At 50.5% G+C, this 19354-nt stretch overlaps 1 protein-coding gene across 1 annotated transcript in view; it reads left to right on the top strand.

Moving 5' to 3' along the window:
- Positions 1-19354, top strand: part of TENM3 (teneurin transmembrane protein 3) — a 1099990-nt gene that overhangs the window by 1006343 nt on the left and 74293 nt on the right. The window contains exons 15-16 of the mRNA XM_038755038.1: positions 2587-2787; positions 6136-6321. Coding sequence (XP_038610966.1) covers positions 2587-2787; positions 6136-6321 — 387 coding nt within the window. The remainder of the gene's footprint in view (positions 1-2586; positions 2788-6135; positions 6322-19354) is intronic.

The following is a 19354-nucleotide window of genomic DNA, read 5'->3' on the forward strand; positions in this document are numbered from 1 at the left end:
ATTTATTGAGCGCTTACAGGATGCAGAGCACTGTACTAAGTGTTTCTGCCTTGTGTCTCCGTGTCCTTCTTGCCACACGTGTCCACGCCACGGGTCCCGCACCAGGTGTGTCCGTCCTGTCTGTCTCTGTGTCTCTGCTGTGTTACAGGTGCTTGGGCCATCGGTGTCCGTGTCTGCAGTGTGGGTGTCCATGTCACGTGTATCCCTGCTGAGTGTGTCTACGATGTGTGTATGTGTGTGTGCGTGCATGCACGCCCTGCGTGTCTGTGCCATGTTCCCCCACGTCCGCTCCACGTGCCCTGGCCTGGCTGGCCTTTAAGGGCAGCTCCTTCCCGAGGGGAATGAAAGCTGGCCAAAGGCCAGGCGGGAAGCGGCGTCTTCCTTCTTCCCTCAGCCGGCCGACTGTATCGATCGGATCGGGAACGCAGTCAAGCCCGCGGAATGAAATTTTCAGACCATTGACCCGACAAGTGTCAAGTTTTATTGAGTCGAATTTGCTAAATTAAATCTGGCCGTCTGCAGCACGCTAAAGTGAATTTAGGAGGAGAGCGGGGAAGAGGAGGAGAAGGAGGGAATGGGAAGAGGAAGAAGAGATGGGGAAGGGGAGCTGGCACACTGATTCTTCCAGGGGCCTAGGAGGTCTCCCACTCAATCAGTCATGTTTACTGAGCGCTTACTCTGCAGAGCAGCAGCGTGTAGAGGAGCAGCGTGGCTCAGTGGAAAGGGCATGGGCTTTGGAGTCAGGGCTCACGGGTTCAAATCCAAGCTCCGCCAATTGTCAGCTGTGTGACTTTGGGCAAGTCACTTCACTTCTCTGGGCCTCAGTTCCCTCATTTGTAAAATGGGGATTAAGACTGTGAGCCCCCCATGGGTTACTCTACTTATTTATTTATTTATTTTACTTGTACATATCTATTCTATTTATTTTATTTTGTTAGTATGTTTGGCTTTGTTCTCTGTCTCCCCCTTTTAGACTGTGAGCCCACTGTTGGGTAGGGACTGTCTCTATATGTTGCCAACTTGTACTTCCCAAGCGCTTAGTACGGTGCTCTGCACACAGTAAGCGCTCAATAAATACGATTGATGAGGATGATGAACCTGAACACCTTGTAACCTCCCCAGCGCTTAGAACAGTGCTTTGCACATGGTAAGCGCTTAATAAATGCCGTCATCATCATCATCACTGTACTGAGAACTTGGGAGAGTACAATATAACAGAGTTGGTAGACATATTCATTCATTCAATCGTATTTATTGAGCGCTTACTGTGTGCAGAGCACTGTACTAAGCGCTTGGGAAGTCCAAGTTGGCAACATATAGAGACAGTCCCTACCCAACAGTGGGCTCACAGTCTAGAAGGGGGAGACAGAGAACAAAACAAAACATAGTAACAAAATACAATAAATAGAATAAATATGTACAAATAAAATAGAGTAATAAATCCATACAAACATATATACATATATACAGGTGCTGTGGGGAGGGGAAGGAGGTAAGGCGGGGGGGGGATGGGGAGGGGGAAGAGGGGGAGAGGAAGGAGGGGGCTCAGTGTGGGAAGGCCTCCTGGAGGAGGTGAGCTCTCAGTAGGGCCTTGAAGGGAGGAAGAGATTCCCTTCCCACAGTTGGCAGACGCACTGGACTGGGCCACTGCGGGCCTTTCTGACTCTAAGTGAGGGTCCCATCAAGAGGAACTCTGTCTGGAGCCCCTCCACAGGTGCCACTTGGTAGAATTCAGAAAAACTGGTGGACTGGGCACCTACTCTGTGCAGAGCACTTGGGAGAGTCCAATAGAGTTAGGAGCCACGATCCCTGCCCTTGGGGAATCTCCCGTCTAACGGGGGAATCGGGCACGAAATAACTGGCTGGCAGGAGGCAGGCAGGAGCGGAGGAGGGCCCGGCGGGAGAAGCCGGGCTGGATTAGTAGAGGGGGTGGGTGGCGGGGCTGAGGGATGCTTTGGGTGGCCGGGTCCTCTGTCCCCCTCTGTGACCTGTATATATGTATGTATGTTTGTACATATTTGTTACTCTATTTATTTATTTACTTATTTTACTTGTACATATCTATTCTATTTATTTTAGTTAGTCAGTATGTTTGGTTTTGTTCTCTGTCTCCCCCTTTTAGACTGTGAGCCCACTGTTGGGTAGGGACTGTATCTATACGTTGCCAACTTGGACTTCCCAAGCGTTTAGTCCAGTGCTCTGCACACAGTAAGAGCTCAATAAATACGATTGATGATGATGATGATGATGATGATGATGATGATGACCCTCCGTACCCTGCTCTGTGGGAGCTCGCAGCATGCAGGAGGAAGTTAACCGGAGAGGCCACTGTCAGGGAAAAGATACTTTGCCACTATGGTCTTCCAGGCCAGCGGAGCACCCTACCCCTGGACACAGGATGACCCCCTCACCAGGACTTCACCTGATGATGTTCTGGGCAAGGCTGTTTTTCCTTCCCACCCACTGCCCACCGCCGGTCCCTCAAAGTGGGAGGGCGAGGGTGGTCCGTCCCTCCCCCCGGACCCCCAGCCGGCAGCAGGGCCCGCACCTTCTCGCCCCAATCCTGTTCCTCTGTGTCCCCTCCAGCGGACTGCCTGGACCCCAGCTGCTCGGGCCACGGCGTGTGCATCCACGGCGAGTGCCACTGCAACCCCGGCTGGGGCGGGGGCAACTGCGAGATCCTCAGGACCCTGTGTCCGGACCAGTGCTCCGGCCACGGCACCTACAACCAGGACAGCGGCACCTGCACCTGCGACCCCAACTGGACCGGCCCCGACTGCTCGAGCGGTGAGTGTGTGGTGGCCGGGGGGTGGACGGATGGACAGGGATCGCCTCGGGTCCAACACCTCCCTAACCCCCAGACACAAGCCGCCAAGACGGGAAAAAGTCGACATCTGTCTTTCTGTCATTCATTCAATCTTTATTGAGCGCTTACTGTGTGCAGAGCACTGGACTAAGCACTTCGTATACGGCTATTCTGGTACACTCTGTTTTCATTCTCCCTGTTCTGGTATACTCCTTTCCAGCGCACTCCTTTCTGGTACACTCTGTTGTGATACTTTCCATTCTGGTACGCTCCGTCCTGCTACACTCTGTTCTGCTACATCTGGACATCTAGAGACGGTCCCTACCCAACAACGGGCTCACCGTCTAGAAGGGGGAGACGGACGACAAAACAAAACATGTGGACAGTCATCAGGATAAATAGAAATAAAGCTAGATGTACATCATTAACAAAATCAATAGAATAGTAAATAGGTACAAGTAAAATAAATAGAGGAATAAATCTGTACAAACATATATACAGGGGCTGTGGGGAGGGGAAGGAGGAGGGCTCAGTGTGGGAAGGCCTCCTGGAGGAGGTGAGCTCTCAGTAGGGCTTTGAAGGGAGGAAGAGAGCTAGCTTGGTGGATGGGCGGAGGGAGGGCATTCCAGGCCAGGGGGAGGACGTGGGCTGGGTGTCGACGGCGGGACAGGCGAGAAAGAGGTACAGTGAGGAGGTGAGCGGCAGAGGGGCGGAGGGTGCGGGCTGGGCTGGAGAAGGAGAGAAGGGAGCTGAGGAAGGATGGGGCAACCCGTGGTCCCTGCCAGCACAACGGTTTGGAGGAAGCAGAATGAAACCCCCCAGATCTTTCAGATTGAAAATGCATTTTCTTCCCAGATTCGGGAAAAACCTTAATTTAAATTATTTTTCTGCAGTACAGATTTTCCGATACAGCTCATTTTGGTTTACACCATTCTCCAGCACGAAGCTGTGTTCGTATACGGCTGATTCTGGTACACTCTGTTCTCGTTCTCCCTGTTCTGGTACACTCCTTTCCGGTGTACTCTGTTGTGATACTTTCCGTTCTGGTATGCTCCATTGCGGTACACTCCGTTCTCCTACATTCTGTTCTGCTACACTCTGTTATGGTATATTCTGTTCTGGTACACTCTATTCTGCTACATGCTGTTGCGGTACGCTCTGTTGTGGTACGCTCTGTTCTGGTACTCTCCATTCTGAATACACCCCATCCTACCGGAGCTTGAAGGAGGGAGTTCTCGTGAAAACTTACTCTAAGAAAAACCCGTCACCCCAACCGAACAAACGCACACGGGTTAAGGCAGAACTGAGAGTCCGGGGGCCTTCTCCCCGACGGGCCCCGTACGCAGGCCGGAACGAACAAACAGGAAAGAGCACGCAAGGGGTAAATCCACAGAAGGGGTTTCCAGGTGGTTCCGTTGTGGCATCATTGCCTCGCGGAAGAGCGTGGGGCTGGGCGCTGAGAGTCCCTCCCCGCAACCCGCTGTGTGATCTTGGGCAAGTCTCTTAAACTCTCTGGGCCTCAGTTTCCTCCACTGTAAAATGGAGGCTCAGATCCGCGGCCTCCCTCCCTCCCAGGGGCTGTGGTGAAGAGCTATCGAGGTGGTTGAGAGTGAACTCTGAGGTGGTGGAGTGGCTATTGCTGTTGTCATTATCGTTGTTGTTCTTGTGAAGTTTACCAGGGGGAAAGGCTGGGCTTGATTCACGTTCCACGTGCCCCGGGTGGTTCTTTCCACAAGACATCCCGGGTGGGTGGTAATGTGGTGAGTGCGTTCCCTGGTCATCCTTGGGCTGCCTCTCCGTGGGGCTGGAGGCTGAAGCCCCCCTACGTAGCCCTCACCTCCTCCCTAACCTGGGGTGGAAGGGAACAGGGACCCCGCTCCCTTCCTGGGGGTCCCGAAAGGTGGAGTCCAGGGTCCCACCTTGGGGTGGGGGCGGCGGCCAGGACGGTCTCCCTCGGCTGGCACAAAATTCTGCAACGGCATCGGCACCGGCTCCCGGTATCGCCCACTCCCCGAGGGCACGGGGGGATCAGGGGAGACCTGAAACCCACCCTTGGAACCCATTTCCACCCTCCTGAGTCCTTCGCGGGTCTATGCCGGCCACTCAGTCCCTGGATTTTGATCGTACGTTCTGTCCGTCTTCCCTGTTAGAGTGGAAGCTCCTTGTGGGCAGGAACGTGTCACTTCTCTATCCCGTCCTTGTACAGAGCACCGCCCCGAGTGGGCACCCAATAATTGCCACTGCTACTACTCCTACCCCAGAGAGAAAGCGCTCATCTTAGCGCTCTTTCTCGGTAGTACTCCAGAATTAAAATGCTGGCAATTTCTCTCATCTCTCTCTCAATTTGTCTCTCTCTCAGTCTCTTTGTTTCTCTCTCTCACCCTCTCGCTTTGAGATAGTGCGGGAACATTTTACCTTGGCCACAGCCCCTCCCTCTCGGGTACTTCTGATGGAAGCAAATGGAGTAAATGGCAATTTAGCATTAGATAATGGCAGATGGTTTCAGCACTAGGAATCGGCAGATGTGTCAGCCCGAGGAGTCATTTTGTTGAATGGGATATAAAGAGAAGCTGCTTGGGCAATAAGTTCAGTGCCCCATTTATGTATGCTCACGGAAAAATAGAACCGAAAACCTTCCTCACTGGCCAGTGTGTGCCTGGCCATCTGACCCTGGGCCACTGGGGTGATTGATGGGTCACGGTCTCAGATGAGCTGGGGGTGCTTGACTCTCGGGGAGGGATCGGGCCCAATGGGAAGGCCCACGCCTCTCTGGAGCCCTCCAGGATGCTGACCGGGATCATGAGTTGGCGGGGGCGAGGGGCAGTGTGGGGAGACCCCGGTGACCAGGCCGTGGGGCAACTTTGCCCAGTGACAGGGTGGTGGGTATGTTGGCACCTGAGCCCTGAATGGGGGGGGGGGGGGGCTCATTAGGGGTGCCCAGAGCACCCCCTGGGACCAGACCTGGGAATGCCCTGACTCCATGAAAGGTCTGTGGATTGGGATTGTCCCACTCTGTGCTGCTGGGATTTAAGCAGAAGTCTGTTCATTAATTAGTTTTCTCTCTCTCTTTCCCCCACCCTTTCTCATTTCTCTCCCTTACCCTTCTCTCTTCCTCTCCACCTGCTTCCCTACCTCTTGTCCTCCACTCATCTCTCCCCTCCCTCTTTGCTTTCCTCTTGCCTCCCTCTCTGTGTCTCTCTGCCTCTCTCCTTTGCTCCTCCTCTCTCCACTTTTCCCCGACTTGCCTTTCCCCTTGTGTGCCCTGCGTTTCCCCCCATTCTGTCCCCTGCCCTGCTGTCCTCCCCCCGTCCCGCTTGGTTCCCCTGCAGAGATCTGCCCGGTGGACTGCGGCCCTCACGGGGTGTGCATGGGGGGTGCCTGTCGCTGCGAAGAGGGCTGGACCGGGCCGGGCTGCAGCCAGCGAGCCTGCCACCCCCGCTGCGCCGAGCACGGGACGTGCAAGGACGGAAAATGCCAGTGCAATCAGGGCTGGAACGGAGAGCACTGTACCATCGGTAAGCCCCCTCGCTCTCCGGCTCCCTGCCCGCTCGAGGCCGGAACGGGGAACACCATACGATCGGTAAGCCCCCCGTGTCCCCCGGCTTCGAGGCTGGAAAGGGGAGCGTTGTCCTAAGCGTAAGGCCCCGTGCTCTCCAGTTTCCTGTCTGCTCGGGTCTTGGAGGGGACTAGGCCAATGTGGAATCGAGGTCCTGCAAAGCTTGGGGGATTGGGGTTGGGTTGGGGAAAAAGGAGGGAAACAGGGGGACGGCGAAGATGGCAGGGACAGAATGGGCCTGGGAAACCGAGGGCGAAGATGGCGGGGACAGAAGGGGCCTGGAAAACCGAGGGCTGCATGGACAGGGAACTGGGGGTGTTGGACGTGGTGGGGGAAGACAAGGGGAGCTGTCACTGGACACTTTCATTCAATCGTATTTATTGAGCGCTTACACTTGACCGCCAAGCACTTCCCCCCCGTACTTGGCATTAGCTGACGGATGCCCTGGAGCGGCCCGCGGCCCCGGGCAGAGCGGCTGGGAGAGAAGCAGGCCCTTCTGCCCGGCTCGGCCGCTGACCGGGTTTCCGTGGGCCGGCCAGCGGAGCCTGCCGGATGAGGCCTGGTTTTATCCCGCTGACACCGCAGAGCCCGCCAAGGTGAAGGCGGTGGCGGACGGGAGTCCCCCGGACCCTCCGGCTTGGCCGCCCACCCTGCCGCCCCGCTTCTAGGACCCTCTGGCTCCGGGGCCACGGAAGAGCAAACGATATTGGCACAGAGGGGCGGGCGCAAAGTGGCTGTAGCCGGGCGGAGGAGGAAGGCGTGAGGAAATGGAAGCGTGTGGAGGCGGAAAACCTGGGCCGGTAATTGCCGTGTGGTGGCAGAAGCCATGTGGTGGCGGAAGGCCTAGACGGGCAGTAGCCGTGTGAAGGCAGTGACCATAAGGCCTGGGCAAGCAGTAGCCATGTGGAAAGAGTAGCCATTTGGTGGCAGAAAGCCTAGACAGGCAGTAGCCGTGTGAAGGCTGTAGCCGTGGGGAGCTATGAAGGCCTTAGACTATGGCGATCAGCGTGGCCTAGTGGAAAGAGCCAGGCGCCTGGGAGTCAGAGGGCCTGGGTTCTAATCCTGGCTCTGCCACGTGCCTGCTGGGCAACCTTGGGCAAGTTACTTCTCTGTGCCTCAGTTACCTCCTCTGTAAAACGGGGACTCAATCCCTGTTCTCCCTCCTCCTTAAACTGTGAGCCTTGTGTGGGACAGGGACGGTGTCTGACCCGATTGCCGTGCTTACTCCAGCGCTTTGAACAGTGTGTGACACATAGTAAGCGCTCAACAAATACCGCTATTATTATTCTTCTTCATTTAATATAGACTATCATTTACTATATACTAATATATTAATATTAATATATAACGATATAATCTATCGCTATTATTATTACTCGTGTGGGACGGGGACGGTGTCTGACCCGATTGCCGTGTTTACTCCAGCACTTTGAACAGTGTGTGACACACAGTAAGCGCTCAACAAATAGCACTATTATTATTCTTCTTCATTTACTATATACTAATAATATTAATATATAACGATATAATCTATCACTATTGTTATTACTCGTGTGGGACAGGGACAGTGTCTGACCCGATTGCCGTGTTTACTCCAGCGCTTTGAACAGTGTGTGACACATAGTAAGCGCTCAACAAATAGCACTATTATTATTCTTCTTCATTTACTATATACTAATATATTAATATTAATATATAACGATATAATCTATCGCTATTGTTATTACTCGTGTGAGACAGGGACGGTGTCTGACCCAATTGCCATGTTTACTCCAGCGCTTTGAACAGTGTGTGACACATAGTAAGCGCTCAACAAATACCACTATTATTATTCTTCTTCATTTAATATATACTAATATATCAATATTAATATATAACGATATAATCCATCACTATTGCTATTACTCGTGTGGGACAGGGATGGTGTCTGACCCGATTGCCGTGTTTATTCCAGCGCTTTGAACAGTGTGTGACACATAGTAAGCGCTCAGCAAATACCACTATTATTCTTCTTCTTCATTTAATATATACTAAGATATTAACATTAATATATAACGATATAATCTATCACTATTGTTATTACTCATGTGGGACAGGGACGGTGTCTGACCCGAATGCCGAGTTTACTCCTCCAGTGCTTTGAACAGTGTGTGACACATAGTAAGCACTCATCAAATGCCACTATTATTATTCTTCTTCATTTAATATATACTAATATGTTAATATTAATATATAACGATATAATCTATCACTATTGTTATTACTCGTGTGGGACAGGGATGGTGTCTGACCCGATTGTCGTGTTTACTGCAGCGCTTTGAACAGTGTGTGACACATAGTAAGTGCTCAACAAATACCACTATTATTATTATTCTTCATTTAATATACACTAATATATTAACATTAATATATAACGATTTAATCTATCACTATTGTTATTACTCGTGTGGGACAGGGACTGTGCTCTGATTATTTTGCATCTACTCCAGTGCTTAGTACAATGTTTGGCACATAGTAAATGCTTAAAAAATGCTTAAACCTCATGACCCAGGACTGTCCTTCCATCTACCATATAGAGAAGCAACGAGGCTCAGTGGAAAGAGCCCAGGCTTGGGAGTCGGAGGTCGTGGGTTCTAATTCCGGCTCCGCCACTTGTCTGCTGTGTGACTTTTGGGGCAAATCACTTCACTTCTCTGTGCCTCAGTTACCTCATCTGTAAAACGGGGATTAAGACTGGGAGCCCCCCGTGGGACAACCTAATCGCCTTGTATCCCCCTGCCCGGCGCTTAGAACATTGCTTTGCACATAGTAAGCATTTAACAAATGCTATCATTATTATATTATTAATCTACACTCTTGTGCTCATGGCTGGTGAGTCCCCTTCTGCACACCCCTCGGATGGAGTTCCCATCACCTCCTCCTCTCCTTTCCCGGCTCCCCTCTTCCATCCAGCTGGAGAGTGGCCAGGCCTGGAGCCAAGATGCAAGAGAAAGGAAGAACACAGAGCCCCCTTCCCACTCCAAAAAAAAAAACCACCTTCTTTTCCTCCCCTCCTCTCCCTTCTCTCTTCTTCCCTTTCCTTTTGCTTTGCCTGGTTTTTTTTCTTCCACTCTGCCTCTGCGTTCTTCCTTTCCTCCTCCCCTTCCTGCTTCTCTGCATCTGTGGCCATCACTCTTCATCTTCGCATCCTCACCCCCGACCCGCTTTTCTCTCTCTCTAGATTTTAAGCTCCTCGTGGGCAGGGAACGTGTCTACCAACTCTGTTGTAATCTCCCAAGTGCTTAGTACAGTGCCGGGTACACAGTAAGCACTCAATCGACTGGCTGATCTTTCCTCTCTCTCCCTCTTGTTCCCCCCTCTTCCCCTCTCCCAGCTGAGAGGGGAGACAGACCTTACAATAATGGCAGATTGTGAGAATACATATCTATGTATTTCTAGACCGTGAGCCCGCTGTTGGGTAGGGACCGTCTCTATATGTTGCCAAGTGTTTAGTACAGTGCTCTGCACACAGTAAGCGCTCAATAAATACGATTGAATGAATGGATGTGCTGTGGGGCTGAGGGCTGAATCAGTATTAAGTGCTTTTGGGGTACAGGTCTGAGTGCCTAGGCGGTGCGTAGGGAAAGGGAGGTAAAAGAAATGAAGGTTTAGTCGGGAAAGGCCCCTTGGAGATGTTATTTTTGGCAAGAGTGATGGTTTGTCAGATTTGAAGGCGGAGGGAGTTTCATGCCAGAGGGAAGACGTGGGCGAGGGCCTGGCCGTGGGATCGCCAAGATCGGAATTAATTGAGTAGGTCGTCAGAGGAGCAAAATGTATGCGTTGGGTTGTAATAGACTAGCGAGGTAAGGTAGAAGGGGGCGAGCTAATTGAGAGCCATAGAGTCAATGATGAGGAGCTTCTGTTTAATGTGGAGGTGGTTCTTGAGAAGTGGGGAAACATGGACTGAGTGGGTGTTTTTTTTAGAAAAATGTCCCAGAGTGGAAGTCTGGCTTGGAGTGAGGAGAGATGGGAAGCAGGAAGTCAGCAAGGAGGCTGAGGCGACAATCAAGGTGGGATAGGAGAAGCAGCGTGGCGTAGTGGAGAGTCCGGGCCTGGGATTCAAGGTCAGAGGTTCAAATCCCAACTCCACCACTCGTCTGCTGCGTGACCTTGGGCAAATCACTTCACTCCTCTGTGCCTCAGTTACTTCGTCTGTAAAATAAGGATTGAGACTGTGAGCCCCCTGTGGGGCTCGGAACTGTGTCCACCTCAGTTTGCTTGTATCCACCCCAGTGCTTACAGCAGTGCCTGGCACATAGTAAGCACTTAAAAAATGCCGCAATTATCATTATTATTATTATAAGTGCTTGTATCAGCACGGTAGCAGTTTGGATGGAGAAGAAAGGGCAGATTTTAGCATTGTCGTGAATGTGAAGCCGACAGGATTTGGTGATGGATTGAATATTCATTCATTCATTCAATCGTATTTATTGAGCGCTTACTGTGTGCAGAGCACTGGACTAAGCGCTTGGGAAGTACAAGTTCATTCATTCATTCAATCATGTTTATTGAGCTCTTACTGTGTGCAGAGCACTGGACTAAGCGCTTGGGAAGTCCAAGTTGGCAACATATAGAGACGGTCCCTACCCAACAGCGGGCTCACAGTCTAAAAGGGGGAGGCCTGTGTTGATACCTCACACCTCCCACCTGTCTTGAGAGAGATGAGTTGAGGATAATGCCAAGGTTACAGGCTGGAGATGACGGAATCATCCGTGTAGAGATGGTAGTTGAAGCCATGGGAGTGAGTGAGTTCTCCAAGGGAGTGGGTTTAGATGGAGCAGAACCAGAATTGAGAGTCTTGTCTCTTCCCCCTTCTCCTTTTCTCTCCCCTTCTGCTCTCCTAGATCATCTCCATCCGAGGCTCTAGGTTCGGCCCCTTAGTGCTGGCCTGGGTCATCTCGGTTTCCCCAAAGACCACCCCTGGCAGACACCGAACCGATGACCACTCGGTTTAGAGCAGAAGAGGCTCTGCCCGGCCTTGGGTCATCATCATCATCAATCGTATTTATTGAGCGCTTACTATGTGCAGAGCATTGTACTAAGCGCTTGGGAAGTACAAGTTGGCAACATATACAGACAGTCCCTACCCAACAGTGGGCTCACAGTCTAAAAGGGGGAGACAGAGGACAAAACCAAACATACTAACAAAATAAAATAAATAGGATAGATATGTACAAGTAAAATAAATAAATAGAGTAATAAATATGCACAAACATATATACATATATACAGGTGCTGTGGGGAAGGGAAGGAGGTAAGATGGGGGGATGGAGGGGGGACGAGGGGGAGAGGAAGGAAGGGGCTCAGTCTGGGAAGGCCTCCTGGAGGAGGTGAGCTCTCAGCAGGGCCTTGGGTGAGGTTGATCTTCCCTCCCAAGCAACCGCATGCTTGTGGCCATGACTGGGGAAGCTGCAGGCGAAAAATGCATTCAGGGACTGTGGGTTCATAAAGAAGATTTTCCCTTTATCTGCTTCTTTTTCCTCCAAAATTGGCGGTCCCCTCTCCCTCAACACTCTACCTCAGAGTGCCAGGGCCACTGTCAGGAAAACTTGCTCAGTTTCCATCGACGTGGATTCCACGGCACAGTGGGGAGGGCACTGGGTCGGAAGTCAGGAGACACGGGTTTAAATCCCAGCCTGCTGTGTGGCCTTGGGCAAATCATTCAACCTCTCTGGGCCTCAGTTTCCTCCTCTATAGAATGGGGCAATAATTTCTGCCCCACCCGCCCCCATAGAACTGTTGTGAAGATGAAATGAAATTGCCAGTGTAAAGATGCTTTGGGAAAATTGAAGGGCTCCAGCAATTGGATGGGGGAGGAGGATTTCATTTTTCTGTGGAATATGGGTCACTGGCCTGGAGATGGGTTTGGCCCCTGGCTTTTGGGGACAGCGGGGGCAGTCATTCGGTGGGTAAATTAATCCTCTGTCCCTCATTCATTCATTCATTCAATCGTATTTATTGAGCGCTTACTGTGTGCAGAGCACTGTACTAAGCGATTGGGAAGTCCAAGTTGGCAACATATAGAGACGGTCCCTACCCAACGGCGGGCTCACAGTCTAGAAGAGTCAGTTATCTTATCTGTCAAATGGGTATTAAGACTGTGAGCCCATGTGGGACATGGACTGCGTCATTCATCCATTGATTCATTCAATCGTATTTATTGAGCGTTTACTGTGTGCAGAGCACTCTACTAAGCACTTGGAAAGTAGCTCGTATCTACCCCCAGCAACTGGAACAGAGTCTGGCATGTGGTAAACGCTTAACAAACCCAATTTAAAAAAAAAAAAACAGAGGGATTCAAGAGTCAGAGTGAAGAGGCCCAGTGAAAAAAGTCAACCAGCGGTCTGCCTCACTATACACATCTCTTGGGGACCCATGGTTGTCCAATTCCATGGAAGACACAACTTAATGAAATGGGCTCACATTACAGCAAGAAGTGTGTAGGCTCGCCGTAAGGAAGAACTTCCCCGTTTCCAGCAGCATCATCATCAATCGTATTTATTGAGCGCTTACTGTGTGCAGAGCACTGCACTAAGCGCTTGGGAAGTACAAGTTGGCATGAGCTGCCGTGGAAGATTTTTGGTCTGGCCCTGCAGGGAATGCTGTAAGAACAGCATGCTGTAAGAACAGTCCCTTCTAGACTGTGAGCCCACTGTTGGGTAGGGACCATCTCTATATGTTGCCAACTTGGACTTCCCAAGCGCTTAGCACAGTGCTCTGCACACAGCGCTCAATAAATACGATTGAATGAACGATTGAATGAACAGGATCTACTCCAGTGTCCCAGAGGCAGGGAACTGGACAAGGTGACCCCTCGGAGTACCATTTGGCTCTGGGCTCCTCCAGATCAGTGGCTTCACGGCTAATTGCCTGTATATATGTATATATGTCTGTACATATTTATTACTCTATTTATTTTACTTGTATATATCTATTCTATTTATTTTATTTTGTTAGTATGTTTGGTTTTGCTCTCTGTCTCCCCCTTTTAGACTGTGAGCCCACTGTTGGGTAGGGACCATCTCTATATGTTGCCAACTTGTACTTCCCAAGCGCTTAGTACAGTGCTCTGCACACAGTAAGCACTCAATAAATATGACTGATTGATAAATTGCAAGCATCATCGGTTTTCTCTCACTTTCCATCCCGGCACCCTTTCGTTCAATCGTATTTATTGAGCGCTCACTGTGTGCAGAGCACTGTACTAAGTGCTTGGGCAGTACAAGTTGGCAACTTTCCTTCACCCTCTCTGTGAACACACACCCCCCCACGACTTCTTTTTTCCAGGAGCATTTGTTAAGAGCTTACTATGTTTGCGGCACTGTGCTAATTGCTGGGGTAGACCCGAGCTAATCAGGTTGGATACAGTCCCTGTCCCACGTGGGACTCACAGTCTTAATCCCCGTTTTATGGATCCACTAGGCCATGCTGCTTCATCATCAATCGTATTTATTGAGTGCTTACTGTGGGCAGAGCACTGTACTAAGCGCTTGGGAAGTACAAGTTGGCAACATATAGAGACAGTGCCTACCCAGTAGTGGGCTCACAGTCTAAAAGACTGCTTCCTTAGAAGCAGCGTGGCTCAGCGGAAAGAGCCCGGGCTTTGGAGTCAGAGGTCATGGGTTCGAATCCCGGCTACACCACTTGTCTGCTGTGTGACCTTGGGCAAGTCACTTAACTTCTGTGAGCCTCAGTTGCCTCATCTGTAAAATGGGGGTGGTGACTGTGAGCCCCCCGTGGGGCAACCTGATCACCTTGCAACCTCCCCAGTGCTTAGAACAGTGCTTTGCACATAGTAAGTGTTTAATAAATGCCATTATTATTATTATTATTATTATTATTATCTCCCGGGGGCCTGAGGGATGAATGGATTCTTGGCCTGGGGGAGGTGTTCCCAACAGGGAACTCCTGCTTAGAGTAGTGGCTGGACACTGGGGGTCCCCCCCCCAGGGCGCCCCGTCCCCCCAACCCCACCCCGAATATTCATATTCTCTCCTTCATTCATTCAGTCATGTTTATTGAGCACTTACAGTGTGCAAAACCCTGTACTAGACACTTGGGAGAGTAGAGGAGCAGCGTGGCTCAGTGGAAAGAGCCCGGGCTTGGGAGTCAGAGGTCATGGGTTCAAATCCCAGCTCCGCCGCTTTTCAGCTGTGTGACTTTGGGCAAGTCACTTCACTTCCAGCGCTTAGAACAGTGCTCAGCGCTTAGAACAGTGCTTTGCACATAGTAAGCGCTTAACAAATGCCATTATTATTATTATTATTATTATTATTATTATTATTCTCTGGGCCTCAGTTCCCTCATCTGGAAAATGGGGATTAAGACTGCGAGCCCCCCGTGGGACAACCTGATCACCTTGTAACCTCCCCAGTGCTTAGAACAGTGCTTTGCATGTAGTAAGCGCTTAATAAAAAAAGCCATCATCGTTGTTTCCTCCCCAGCGCTTTAGAACAGTGCTTTGCACATAGGAAGCGCTTAACAAATACCAAAATTATTATAATTATTACGATAGAACAGTAAACAGGCACATTCCCTGCCCACATTGAGCTTACCAACTAGAGGGGGAGACAGACATTAATAGAAATGAATAAATAAATGATAAATAAGTATATAAGGGCTGCGGGACTGGGATGGGGAGGGCGTGAATAAAGGGAACAAGTCAGGGCAACGCAGAAGGGAATGGGAGAAGAGGAAAGGAGGGCTGAGTCTGGGAAGGCCTTCTACTTTTTCTCATCTTTCTCTTTTTCTACAGCCTCCTCTTCATCCTCCACTTTCTCCTTCCCAAAATAGGAAGGGTCTCCCTGAGGATCACCCAGAAGCCATCTCTTAAAAAAAAAAAACCCGTTTTCCCACCTGCCTCTCCCAATTTAGCAGTCGCCAGCTTGACAGGTTCACTCATTCGTTCATCCGATCGCATTTATTGAGCACTCACTGTGTGCAGAGCACTGTACTAAGAGCCTGGAAGAGTTCCAAAGACCAATAAACAGACACCTTCCCTGCCCGCAAAGAGCTTACAGTCTAGAGGGACAGGTGGAAGATGAATCATTGGAAGGGGCGGTCCCAGAAGATGGATCGTGGTCCCCCGTTAGAGGAGAATAATAATAATAATAATAATAATGGCATTTATTAAAAGCGCTTACTATGTGCAAAGCACTGTTCTAAGTGCTGGAGAGGTTACAAGATGATCAGGTTGTCTCACAGGAGGGCTCACAGTCTTCCTCCCCATTTTACAGATGAGGTAACTGAGGCCCAGAGAAGTTAAGTGACTTGCCCCAAGTCACACAGCTAATTGGCGGAGCCTGGATTTGAACCCATGACCTCTGACTCCAAAGCCCGTGCTCTTTCCCACTGAGCCACGCTGCTTCTTGTGGGCATAGAAGACCTCTCCTGCTTCTGCTGTCCTTTTCCCAAGCGCTCAGTCCAGTGCCCTGCCCACAGTGGGCACTCAGTACATACCATTATGATTACTGCTACATTACGGTGAGCGAATGGGTTTCTTAAAGGGAATGAATAAGACTCACGGCCCAGCGTTATTAACACCGCGTCGGCGGTATAATCCTTTACCACAGGGTAATCAGTGATAAAACGAGCAATGAGAGCCAATTAAAGGAACATCAAATCATCGGCTCCGCCGTGCCTGCTGATTTGAACAGGGGCTGATTGGAATAAATGGATTTAATATATACTTATTTGCCGACTATAGCTAGGCGATCTCATCTCCCGAAACGGGTCGGTGAAGAAGCTGGGAATGAAACCTAGTTTGCATTTTTAATAAGTTGCTGACGCTCCCGTTTTTGAAAAGTTCCTGTATGGGGCAGGGATTGTGCATGGCCAAATCGGGATTTTCCCTACAACCCCGGGAAATCGGCTGGTGGAATCACCCCGTTCTGACCGTGGGTGCCAACCAATTCATTTGTTATTTATTGAGCGCTTACTATGTGCAGAGCACTGTACTAAGCGCTTGGGAAGTAGAAATCGGCAACATATAGAGACGGTCCCTACCCAACAACGGGCAACCGATCCATCGGGCCTTCAATCGGCGGTGTCTCTTGGGTGCTTATCTTACATGTACATATCTATTCTATTTATTTAATCTTGTTAATATGTTTGGTTTTATTCTCTGTCTCCCCTTTCTATCATCAATCGTATTTATTGAGCGCTTACTATGTGCAGAGCACTGTACTAAGCGCTTGACTGTGAGCCCACTGCTGGGTAGGGACTGTCTCTATGTGTTGCCGACTTGTACTTCCCAAGCGCTTAGTACAGTGCTCTGCACACAGTAAGCGCTCAATAAATATGATTGATTGATTGATTGATTGTATCTAGGCCACCTGAGGTTTGGTTGTGGGGCTGGTCTGGGGAAGCAGCGTGGCTCAGTGGAAAGAGCCCGGGTTTTGGAGTCAGAGGTCATGGGTTCAAATCCTGGCTCCGCCGCTTGTCAGTTGAGTGACTTTGGGTGAGTCACTTCACTTCTCTGGGCCTCAGTTCCTTCATCTGGAAAATGGGGGTGAAGACTGTGAGCCCCCACTGTGGAACCACCTGATCACCTTGTAACCTCCCCAGCGCTTAGAACAGTGCTTTGCACATAGTAAGCGCTTAATAAATGCCATCATCATCATCATCAAGGGTCCTCCTAGTCGTGAGTTCCGTGAGAGCCTTCTTGGCTGGACGGATGGACAGAAGGCTGGCACCCTTTCGACTGGAAACCCCCCGTGGGGTTCTCCCACCCCAGTGCTTGGCACCTACAGAGAAGCAGCGAGGCTTAGTGGAAAGAGCTCCAGCTTGGTAGTTAGAGGTCATGGGTTCTAATCCCACCTCCGCCACTTGTCTGCCATGTGACCTTGGGCAGGTCACTTCACTTCTCTGGCCCTCAGTTCCCTCATCTGTAACATGGGGATTAAGCCTGTGAGCCCTACGTGGGATGGCCTGATGATCTGCCAGAATAATAATAATAATGATAGTATTTATTAATCGCTTACTATGTGCTAAAGCACTGCTCTAAACTCTGGGGAGGTTACACGGTGATCAGGTTGTCCCATGGGGGGCTCACAGTCTTAATCCTCATTTTACAGATGAGATAACTGAGGCACAGAGAAGTTGCCCAAAGTCACACAGTTGGCAATTGGAAGAGCCGGGATTTGAACCCATGACCTCTGACTCCAAAGCCTGTGTTCTTTCCACATAGAGAAGCAGCGTGGCTCAGTGGAAAGAGCCCGGGCTTTGGAGTCAGAGGTCATGGGTTCAAATCCCGACTCCACCAATCGTCAGCTGTGTGACTTTGGGCATGTCATTTAACTTCTCTGGGCCTCAGTTCCCTCATCTGTAAAATGGGGATTAAGACTGTGAGCCCCATGTTGGACAACCTGATCACCTTGTATCCCCCCAGAACTTAGAACAGTGCTTTGCACATAGTAAGCACTTAATAAATGCCATCATCATTATTATTATTAGTCAGAGGTCTTGAGTTCCAATTCCACCTCCACCCCTTGTCTGCTATGTGACCTTGGGCAAGCCACTTCACTTCTCTGTGCCTCAGTTCCCTCACCTGTAAAATGGGGATGAAGACTGTGAGCCCCACGGGGGATGACCCGATGACCTTTTATCGACCCCAGCGCTTGGAACAGTGCTTGGCACATAGTAAGCGCTTAACAAATACCATCATTATTATTACTGCAGCTCTCGGGAGGCACTCAGTACATGCCGTCGATTGGTTGGGGGTCTCAACCAAAGCCGGACGTGGTTCAGCCGATCCAAGGGAGCGTGTGATGGGGTGGGGATGGGGGGCCGCCGCTGAGAAGGCCAGGAAATGGGGACGGGGAGGAGGGGAGGGTGGCGGCCAAGACATCGGTCTTCTCGTCCATGGTTGCCTCGTGAGTGACCGTGAGCCCACCCTGGCCAGACCATTTCTTCTTTGGGTTTCTGCGCCTGGGCCGTCCCCTCTGAATGGATCCCCCTTCAGACTGTGAGCCCGTTGTTGGGCAGGAACCGTCTCTATATGTTGCCAACTTGTACTTCCCAAGCGCTTAGTACAGTGCTCTGCACACAGGAAGCGCTCGATAAATACGATTGAATGAATGAATGAGTGAATGATCCCAAGAGAAGCAGCGTGGCTTAGTGGAAAGAGTCCGGGCTTGGGAGTCAGAGGTCATGGGTTCAAATCCCAGCTCTGCCACTTGTCTGCTGTGTGACTTTGGGCAAGTCACTTCACTTCTCTGGGCCTCAGTTACCTCTTCTGGAAAGTGGGGATTAAGAATGCGAGCCCTAAGTGGGAAAACCTGATCACCTTGAACCCCTCCCCCAGAACTTAGAACGGCGCTTCACACATAGTAATAATAATATTTCCAATTCAATTCAATCGTATTTATTGAGCGCTTACTATGTGCGGAGCACTGTACTAAGTGCTCGGGAAGTACAAGTTGGCAACATATAGAGACGGTCCCTACCCCACAGTGGGCTCACAGTTCCAAATTCAGAAATGCAAAGCGGGACCAAACACACAAAAGACAGATCCTTGGGGTCTTTTACTCAGTTGTTGTAATGTTTGTTTAGTGTCGTAGTTGGATCTCTGAGCCTGCCTTAGTTGTGGTGTGAGTTTGGTAGTCCACGCAGCCCCTCCGCAACCCCAACGCCATTCAGCACCCCGCTCCCAGCCAATCAATCAATCGTATTTATTGAGCACTTACTGTGTGCAGAGCACTGTACTAAGCCACTCTGACATTGCTGGCCCCCTGCCTGGCCTGGTCGGCTACCGGTCTGGCATCGTTGATTCTCAGCCTGGCATCGTTGGTGCTCTTTCTGACAGTGACGGCTATCAGTCTGGCATCTTTGGTTCTCTTGCATCGCTGGCTATCAGTCTGGCATTCATTCATTCATTCAATCGTATTTATTGAGCGCTTACTGTGCGCAGAGCACTGCACTAAGCACTTGGGAAGTGCAAGTTGGCATCATTT

The sequence above is a fragment of the Tachyglossus aculeatus genome, chromosome 12 (genome assembly GCF_015852505.1).
Source record: "Tachyglossus aculeatus isolate mTacAcu1 chromosome 12, mTacAcu1.pri, whole genome shotgun sequence".
Lineage (NCBI taxonomy): Eukaryota > Metazoa > Chordata > Mammalia > Monotremata > Tachyglossidae > Tachyglossus > Tachyglossus aculeatus.